Source organism: Plectropomus leopardus, chromosome 14, assembly GCF_008729295.1.
Source record: "Plectropomus leopardus isolate mb chromosome 14, YSFRI_Pleo_2.0, whole genome shotgun sequence".
In the NCBI taxonomy this organism is placed as follows: Eukaryota; Metazoa; Chordata; class Actinopteri; order Perciformes; family Serranidae; genus Plectropomus; species Plectropomus leopardus.
Window position 1 is genome coordinate 3,247,635 of NC_056476.1, and position 10,534 is coordinate 3,258,168.

Below are 10,534 nucleotides of genomic sequence, written 5' to 3' on the forward strand. Positions count from 1 at the left end.
GCTGCCAACATGTGGAAAAAGAGCCGTGTGCTGATTCAAAAAAGACGGTTTTCTTGTGTTTCTATCAAACATGTTTATGTTTTGCATTCACACCGCGTCTATGACTTACATGCAAAACACAAAAAATGTTTCCTGCTCCTCTTATGCTGTCATGTAGAATATTTTCAGTATGTGAGTTTTTCAGTAAATATTTAGAAGTGAGATGATGTGAAGTTCTTTCTGAAAGGCAACAAATATACATAATTAAGTACAGGTTCTTTTAAACAGCACTACAGTGATTTTTCCTTCAACTCACACAACTAACAGACCAAAAATAAGAAAATGAGAACTTTTTAACACCAGTTAATGGAGGTAATCTGAAGGTTTGTCCTGCAGAGTCGGATCTACATGCAGGGAACCTGAACACACAGTCACACAACGTCACAACACACAGCTGTTTCTCCAGCTCGAGAAATCAGCGTTTTTTAAAAGTTTTTGGAATTATTTGCATCTCTGAGTGTTAAATTCTCAAAAACAGATAAACAAAAAGCATTAATATCCACTTACAGCACATACTTAACTTTAAATCATAAACGTGATCCATGAGATGAAAATACTGACTTTTCTACTAAGACTGAGGAATGATTTATGCTTTGCAAAATGGACAAATTTGATTATATATTGTTTCAAATAATAAACATGGCAGGTGTTTCTCTTTTTATGGATATTTACATGGTTCTTGACAACAGTGTTGTTGTTACTTTTGATATTATTGTCTTAAAAAAGATTTTAAAAAAATTAAAATAGGTAGGTATTCAAAAACTGAAAAAATGGAACTAATTATTTAATTTTCACAGTGCTCGCTTCCTGATGATTTTAAGTGGAGTTATATCACTCCATAAACTAAATGGAAATGTCGCACTTTAACTGCATGTTTTATTGGGCTCTTTTTCTGTATTTTTTTTAAATAAAATATTGAGGGATTTGTTGGTATTCTAAATATATATTTTTAAAAACTTTTCTTAAAAAGTAAAAATCATGAAAAAAACTCTACAATACCCAAGCCAGGATTATAAATATAAGATTACTCATAAAAAATATTTTGCAAATTTTTAGGACTACTCAGGGTTCCCGTGATCATGACATGAACACTGATGTCGTCGAAATAAGTTTTAAAGGAAGATTTTTTGAAGTATTGATCACAAATTCTGTCCAGCAGCATCTTCAGTCCAGAGAAAGTTTGATCCTTGAAAAAAGTTTTATCACAATATCTTAAAACATCACAAAGTTGACCACAACAAACACTAGAGATCCATGTGCACTCAGACTGTTAACCCTTTTTTTCCGAGCTTAAACATTTGTGTCCACCTATGAACCTTTTAAGTCCTTGAAGAGTCCAGCTGTCTCTGCTTCCCCAGACTTGGCCTGTCCCGCCTGTCCCGCCTGTCCGCCTGTCCCGCCTGTCCCGGGCTCATCTGATGGCCAGGATGGCGTCGTAGGACTTTCCGGTCCGGCACAGCTGGACGTTGTGGAAGCCGGTCTTGCTGAGGATGCGGGTGTACTCGGACGGCGGGCGCTCCCGGCCCTCCGCCTGCACCAGCATGTTGAGGGAGAAGATCTGAGCCATGACGGGCCCTCGTCTGTTCTCAAACAGCATGGCCTCCACCAGCAGGACGCCGCCGCCTGCCAGGACGAAAAAAAACATACTGAGTGCTCAAAGTGTGAAAGTAAACAGATGAAGAGTTGAAGAGCCTTAAAAAGTGCCACTGCAGGATGGTGAAGGACGCAAAACTGTGGCATTAAAACCGAGCCCGACATAATCTTCAAATTCTCTTCTTTCCTGCAGACAATAAATGTCTGTTTTCAAAATATTTTTTTCATTTTCTTTGTCAGATTTTCTAACCTCTTGCAAGATCTTGTGGGAAATCTCTGTTGTCCATTACTTTTTAAGCCATGTTTTAGCAAGGAATTAATCAAAAGATTCAAGAAAATTACCTGAAAATTAGCACACAAAAAAAGAAAATTGTAAAAAAAATAAATAAATAAAAAAAATTAAAACAAAGCAAAACAAAAAAATGCACATATATGATCAAATAATTACTTTCACACACACACACAAGTTGCCCATTACTTTTTGCCAAAGCCAAAACAAAAAAAACAAATCAAACCAATTTGCTCAAAGGTTTAAATGCTTGTGAAAGGCATCCGAATGTAACACAAGAAACTGATATCGATCCATGTTTTAAAGGGTTAACTGCAGCTTTTTTTTTTTTTGGTAGAGTTGTTACTTGGTTCCAGAAGTGAGGATGTAAACACAACGCAAAATTCAACCTTCCAAAACTGTTTTTACTCTTAATTTATTTCAGTCTAATAATTCTAATGAAACTGGCATAAAGTTATTTTCACACCAAATGCAAACAATTTGTGCAAATAAACCACACCTCAGTTTAAACATTTGAGTCCATCTTTCTCTAAGAGTCTGCAAACACTGAATCTGAAAGTTTTGTATATGCGGTGCATTTTTTTGTGCTCCTGCAGCTTTTTCGATTTCTGCAGTTTCATCGATAAAAACAAGTCAACCAACATCATTTTGCTCACACTATAAATCGATTTTCTTGAAAACCGTCATAACTCTTTTCCTACATTCACACAACAATATAGATATTAATCTCCAAAACAGTGTCCTCTTGTTACTTACGTACATATAAACAGCAAAGCAAGAGAAGAGTGTAATGAGTAAATACAGAGTGGATGAAGATTACGTCAGATTATAATCCCGTGCAGCTCAGGAGGAAAAAGAGGCCACAGATTTAGCAACTGTGCACAAACCAAAAGAACACACACTGTTTCACTCACCTGGCTGGCAGGTGTCATAGATCTTCTTCAGCAGCGTGAGGCACTTCTCTTCAGGCCAGTCGTGAATGATTCTGGCCAGAACGTACAGGTCGGCGTGAGGGATTTCATCGCCGAAGAAATCTCCTGAAAGATTTGATCACGACTTTTTAAATCCACACTCAGCTGCCGTTTTTTAGGAAAACTTAAAAAATGAAAACAGTGGTGCCACAAATCCTCCATGAAAGTTAAATGTTAATTTTTTTGTTTTTTCCTTTTTTTTTTGATCATTTTGGCTGTTCGGCATTTGGTATGCAGATTGGCAAGATTGTGTTTTATTGTTTAATTTTTGATTTCCAGCTAAGCTCCTACAGTAAGTCCAAAATACACCGTGGAAACTGTTCAGTGCAAAAAAAAAAAAAATTCAAACTGCAATTTTTGATCCCACAGCCATCAAAGCATAAAAAAAAAATTCACAACATCTAAAAAACGGTACAAGTGTGAGTATTGCACAAAAAATAATGTATGGATAAAAAATTAATGTTGCTGGAAATCATAATTATTTTTTTTAATCTAAAAACAAGGTGGCATCCTGACAAAAACCTGGCATTTTATGGGTTAAAATTCTGAAAATTAACAAATATTTGATATTTTTGATTGGCACTGATGTTGGTTAAAAATATAAACTCAATGAAAGTAAAAAATAATATTAATGTATAATATTTTTTAAAGCTTGATTTTGAAAAGTGCATTTTGTGCGCAGAGCGATACTAGTGTGTTGATATTAAAGCGGGCCCTAAAGGGTTAAGATCATTTTGGAGGCTGTAGCTTGTGCTGGTGTTGAATTGTATGTTATTATTCCAGAGTATGAGAAACACTTATCATCAACATTATCAAAAACATAATGTTGAATCCACATTAAAACAGAAAGTTCTTGTTGTGAAAAGAATCTCAGCAGAAGGACGATCCGCTGATTTGCTGGATTTTCTGGAGATTTGGTTGATTTTGAGAGATTTCACACAATAAATAAACAAATAATTGATTTCCTACCAAAAATATCACGAGACTCACCAGCTCGAAACACCACCATGTCGCTCTCCTGAGAGAAATGTTTCTGAGCCGTTTCTACGACCTGCGGGAGGTCGAACACCGTGACGGAGGAGGACGGGTACGCCTTCGCCATCTCTCGGGCCAGAGCACCGGTGCATCCTGGGAGATATTCAGAAGAATGATGTCAAGAGAAATTGCCTTTTTTCTTGGTGTGAAAAAACAGAGAAGGGAAACATTTTTGAAAAGTCTGTTTGGAGACTGAGTTTAAAGTGAGTTTTAACTGATTTGAAGTGTTTTTTAACTCATTTGAGACCCTTTTGCCTTAAATCTACTGAATTCATTTTATCTTAATTAATTCTTAAAAAAAAATTGTTAAAATTATTTAATATTATTAAATACATTTAAACTCTTTTACCATTTCAATCTGCTCAAAAACACAAAGTGTTAAATGAATAATGCAAACAAAAATGTCTGTCCATAAATAAATAATGTATAAAAAATAAATAAAAATTCATAAAGGGAGTTTACGAGATTTTCGAGTACCTTATCAATACCCATCGATCAAAAAGCCTCTGGACACCAGAATATGATGTTAATTTCACTACAGAAGAGATGATCACTAAAATTAGGTGGGAAAGACGTGGATGTATCAATATTGGTTTTGGCCAAGTAAGTTGTTATTAGGGTTGCAAATCGTAATTACTGTCATTATTGGTTATTGGTAAATTTAACTGTCAATTTATCGTTATTTGAAAAAAAATCATTAAAACATATTCTTATTTTACTTATTTCTTAGAATACCAAATGCGTTTTTTCCTCAATCAAAGCAAACAGCAAATATATTTCATATAATTCGACAGCATTGCATAGCATTATTGATCAAACTTCACAAATTCGATTAAATTCTTCATAACTGATTGATCGTCGATAAATTATCATCCTTAGTTATTATATATCTGCATCTTGGATTTCTGCAAAAATCATATATCAATCAATCACATCCTGCATCCCTAACTATGTTTTCTTTATTGTTTTATCACCTGAAAATAAGAATTGTTTTTGTTACCTTGGAATGAGACGTTTTTATCTACATACGGAGCGGGTCCTCTTCCACAGACTCCGCCATGTTGTTTCTACAGTAGCCCAGACAGGACAAACCGCTTAATGACTCCAGATAGAGACGTTCATATTTCTGTCATCCACAGTAGCTCTCCTACACACTTCACACACAGGAGAAGTTTCAGCTGGCTGTAATCTGCAACCTCGGCACTAGATGCCACTAAATCCTGCACACTCGACTTTTAAGTGCAAAAGCTCTGCGAGCTGTCAGCCAGTGTCTGAAACTGGCCCCACATCAGATAAACCGGTCGTCTGAAAAACTGTCTGAACGGGAGCGGGACCAGATGCATCTGCCAGAGCAAATAAAATACAGATTTATTTGGCTCCCGGGCTGTGAGTTTAACCTTTTACCTCCAAGATCAACGATGTTCTGAAAGCAGGAGAGGTTGAACGCCGTCACAATATCGTGTCCGTCTAGAACCCAGGAGGAGTTCATCAGACCCATGAACTTCAGCATCTCCTCTTCTGACCTGAGAGCAACAATTTACACATGAAGAAGCTCAAAATATTTCAGCGCTTCACAGTGAAGTTTCACATTTAAGCATCCGAAACTGCAAATCAGCACCAACCTGTAAATAGCCTGGAAAACGTCCTCCGGTGGAAGGCCGAAGGTCTTCTCGTTCTGGTTCCTCCCCTCCCTGCGTGATGGAAAATTTGAATTTTGTACATTTTGTACTTACACAAAAATTATGATAATTGAAATGTTTGCTCTTCATTTGCACAATTTGTTCTGCAAACATTTCTCAAAAGGCGCAGCAGCTCTGGAGGCTATTAGCAAACCTACTTCACTCTGCATGTTTGCACTGCGGTCTCTTCTTCTCACTGCTTTAAAAAAACGCTTTTCTCCTGCCAACACTTTTCACTGAGGAACTGACCGGTTTATTTCACTGTCAGTCAACATATGAGCAGCCCTGCTGCTGAGGAACAAAATGAACTTTCACCCTCGGTCGTAACCTCTCTGTGCGTGCCGTCATCACAATACAAGCCACATTTAGTTTAGTTTAGTTTTCTGCACTCAGTTAAAAACTGCATAAAATCCAGATCAGTTAAAAAAATGTATCAGGAAAGATCAAGAAGCCAGCAGCTTATGCAAACGCATCCATCCACCACTTGAAAAAAATACAAAAAAGAACCTAAATTAACATTTTACAGAAAAATTAAAAAGATAAATGACAACAAAGAGCAGAAAAAGTAACAATAATCCATAAAATCCATAAAAAAAAAACCAACCAAAATAAAGAAATGATAATTTTCTTTTCATTTTTTTAAATGAAAAAACAGAAGGTGAAAGCGATCGACCCGTCTGGTGTTATATCAATCTGTGAATTAAAAATAAAGAACTTGCCAAAGGATGACGGTACAGAAGATTATAAAAACACGTATTTACTTTATGGTCAACTCCTCACATTGTGTTGACCCTTGACCTCTATGAAGTCAGAGAGGTCGTAACCACCGACCTGACGGCGTCCACCATGTTGTTCCACAGCGGGTAGATGGTCTGGGATTGGTAGATGATCATGTCGTGGAGAGACTTGGCGCTGCCTTTGGCCAGGTAAAGATTCGCCACGTCTGTGCTGCTGTACAGAGCTGTGTGAACACACACACACACACACACACACACACACACACACACACACACACACACACACACACTTTCACACTTTAAATCAGGACGTTTAGTCCCAACGGGGACACTCACAGTGTCCACAGCAGCCATCCATGCAGACGAAGCGTCCAAGTGTTTTAGTGTCAGTTCACTGCAACTGAAACCGTCGACTCATTCAGCCTTTATTTTAACACAGATGCATTAAGACCTCATTTAAATTTATTATTTAATTTTTTATTATTTGTCATATCTAACAGAGTTCCCCTTCAACAATCTGCAATTATGTAAATTTAAGTGACATAACTGCAAAATGTTATCAGTAGAATTATCTGTAATTGGTTTGTTGTGCTTTTTTCCATTTTTTTCCTAATTTTTCTGTATTACATTAATATTACATTTTTTTAAAACTTTTTTTTTATATACCTTATAATACCTTGTCAAGCTCTGTACGTCAGCTCAATTCTTTTTTGTCCTTGTGTGTTGTTCTCATTTGTTTTGTACTTGTAAAGTCACAACTGTTTTAATTTTGCATAAATAAAATAAAAAAATAATGATACAATATATATAATATAATAATAATAATAATAATAATGATAAAATAAAAAATAAACAAAATGAAATAACAATAATAATAATAATAATAATAATAATAATAATAATAATCATAATGATTTAACAATTAGGGTCTATGACACATAAATAGCCTCAGGCTTGTTACATCACAATCTTCTTTAAAATCACTTTTTAAGACTTATTTTTAATCCAAAGGCATATCTTTAATTTCTCTTTTACTCCTGAAATCAAACTTCAGTCTTGCACTGATCCGTTTCTGTTTTTAAATTTAACGAATGTTTTTAAATGTTTGTTTTGTGTTTGTGTTTTAACATTTTTTCCCGTGTGTGCATTTTGTGATTGTAAGTGTGAAGCACTTTGTAACATTGGTTTGGATAACTGTTGTATAAATAAACTTTATTATTATTATTATTATTATTATTAAAGACATCAATTTATTGTTGTTTTTAGTCTTTTCTTTGGATTCACTGGCAATAAGAAAAAGCAGAAAGCCGTCAGGTTTTTACCTTTAAATCTACGCCTTGTCGATGTTATCAAGGAAGCTCCGACATCTGAGTTTTCGGCAGATGACCACAGAGAAAAATTGCATTCACAATACTCAGGTGTCCACATACTTTTGGCCACGTCATGCAAACTGACACACTGATACAGAGTTAATGCACCGTTCATCTCCTCGTCCTCCTCACCTGTCCCGTCTGCCGTCTCCACCTCGAGGATCTCGATGCCCACCAGCGCGTCCAGCAGCCTCTCCATCCCGTCCACACTGGTGTCCAGCTCCCGGGCCACATTTTGGGCGCTCAGGGGCTCCTGGGACTTCAGCAGCAGGTCAAACACTCCGAGCTCGCAGGCTGAAAAGATCACCTGCAGGGACCAAACACACATCGACACCTCTGCACCCGTGGATAGATTTTTATCATGTGAGCAGTGTAGCTCCACCAATTTAGTCCAAACTAAACTAATGTAATCTAAACTAACTAACTAGTGCAACTAATATAGAAAATTAGATTTTTATTTCTATATTAATTTATCCCTTCCCATATTTAATATGTAATCACATTTAACCCTTTGAAATCTAAGCAAATTGGCTTTTCTTTCAAAAATGTGAGGAGGAAGTCAATGATCAAGAAAAGACTAAATGACATGCAAAAATAGGAAGAAATGTACAAGATTTAAAAGGAAAAAAGTTTGAAAAAAAGATAGAAAAAAACAGAAAACAAACCAAAAAAAGTTTTTAAAAATTGTTTAAAAATTACAATAATTCTGTAAGTTCATGTTAAATAAGTAATATAATAATTAAAAATGTAGTTTTTCTCTAGCTTTTTTCTTTTAGGGATTTTGCCTTTTAAAAAAATCTAAATCTAGTAATTTCTTGCAATTAGTGAGGTTGCGCATTGACTTTTCCCCATTTTTTTGAAAGAAACTGCAACAATTTGTTCAATTAATTTTATATCAATCTTAAAATAAATTAAAGATTTTAAAATAATAATAATAATAATAATCTTTTGATTATTTATATATAATTTAAGATTTATAATTGTAAATTTCATCTAAAAAGTAAGATTTTTTTTCCTATACTAACTTGTCCCTTCCCTTCATTTTTTTCCATATTTAATTTATTTAATTCCCACATATAATTTTAAATATAAATTAGAAGGAATATTCATAAATATAATAATATTAATAATCCTTATTATTATGTATTATATTTTGCCCTTGTCTTGAAAAAATATTTTTCTAAACTTTATAATTTCTTGTAGTTTGAGGAATATTGAGTAACAGAAAAAAAGGTGTTGCAACCGTCCCCAGTCTCCCCTATATTTTTGTGTACAATCATGTTATTTTGGGCTTTTTAATGGATCAAATCGATCAGTAGCACACCCATATACGCCACTGCAGACTGACACTTTAATGTTTATGAAATTAGTGGATAAATAAAAGTTAAAATGTTACCTTAGAAACCCTGAATCCGTTGAAATACTCCAGAAGTTTGAAGGGATAGTCCAGCTCACTCTGAGAAAGATGCTCTGCCATTATTATCCTAAAAAATCACAACACAGCGACACAAAATCAGCTGCAGGAATTCATCCGACTTTTGGTTTGAATGAACCGGGACAAAACATCTCTGTCTCACCCGCGGATGTCGCCTGGAAAGCCGCCAAGATGGTCCGATCCCGGAGGGGAAGACACGGGTGATTTTTCGGGGGAGTTTTGTTTGTTTTTAGCCCAAATCAGCCAAAATGTCGGAGGAGTGCTGAGCTGCTGTCCGTCCCGAGAGACTCTGAGCTGATCGACGGATCCTCAGCGGGGGAGAGTCATCCTGCTCCGGGTCTGTCGGTGGTCCTGCTCCGGGTCTGTCGGTGGTCCTGCTCCGCTTTAACGCTGCTGTGATGATGGTGGCCGATAAGAAACAGTTTTTACCAAAACACACAAGACATCAGGGAACTGCAGTACCGGGATCATCCGGAGCAGCAGGGGGGGCAGTGTCGAGTTGTGCGGCTGAAGACAGAGCGGGTTATAACATAACATAACATAACATAACATAACATAACATAACATAACATAACATAACATAACATAACATAACATAACATAACATAACATAACATAACATAACATAACATAACATAACATAACATAACATAACATAACATAAACATAACATAACATAACAAAACACAAAAAACAAAATAACATAACATAACAAAAATAAAACAAAATAACATAACATAACATAACATAACAAACATAACATAACAAAAATAACATAACATAACATAACATAACACAAAATAACATAACATAACATAAAACAAAATAACATAACATAACATAACATAAACACAAAATAATATAACATAACATAACATAACATAACATAACACAAAAAAAACATAACATAACATAACATAACATAACACAACACAAAATAACATAACATAACACAACACAAAATAATATAACACAAAATAATATAACACAAAATAAAACAACATAACATAACATAACATAACACAAAATGACATAACATAACATAACATAACACAACACAAAAAAACATAACATAACATAACATAAACAAAAATAACATAACACAAAATAAAACAACATAATATAACATAACATAACATAACACAAAATAACATAACACAAAATAAAATAACAAAACAAAACAAAACAAAACAGAACATGAAATAAACACTTAAAAAATATAGACATTATTTAAAAAATTATAAAAAGAAGACTGAACATGTATATAACAAATATAAAATAAAATAGAACATTTCTATAAAAATATTAAATAAAACAGACTGAACATTTATAAAAGAAAATAAAACCGAACATTAATCTAAATAAATACTACTGAACATTTATTTA

The 10,534-nt window shown here is 34.6% G+C and overlaps 1 protein-coding gene across 1 annotated transcript; it reads right to left on the reverse strand.

Annotated features, from left to right (window-relative positions):
* Window positions 1–1,449: 1,449 nt before the first annotated feature.
* asmt2 (acetylserotonin O-methyltransferase 2) lies at window positions 1,450–9,559 on the reverse strand. Its single transcript, XM_042501021.1, has 9 exons — window positions 9,291–9,559; window positions 9,110–9,197; window positions 7,846–8,020; window positions 6,438–6,567; window positions 5,550–5,618; window positions 5,332–5,450; window positions 3,883–4,020; window positions 2,836–2,958; window positions 1,450–1,662 (listed from the first exon to the last, which is right to left on the reverse strand). The coding sequence occupies exons 2-9, from the start codon at window positions 9,188–9,190 to the stop codon at window positions 1,451–1,453; spliced, it is 1,047 nt and encodes a 348-aa protein (XP_042356955.1). The 5' UTR covers window positions 9,191–9,197; window positions 9,291–9,559; the 3' UTR covers window position 1,450.
* Window positions 9,560–10,534: the final 975 nt, after the last annotated feature.

Bases quoted from the DNA above. Each gene is read 5' to 3' on its own strand.
- asmt2 (XM_042501021.1), bottom strand. From the start codon at position 9,190: ATGGCAGAGCATCTTTCTCAGAGTGAGCTGGACTATCCCTTCAAACTT. The intron at 8,021-9,109 runs GTAACATTTTAA...TGGTCCCTGCAG, and splicing joins ACGGATTCAGGGTTTCTAAG to GTGATCTTTTCAGCCTGCGA. The intron at 1,663-2,835 runs GTGAGTGAAACA...TCGTCCTGGCAG, and splicing joins CTATGACACCTGCCAGCCAG to GCGGCGGCGTCCTGCTGGTG.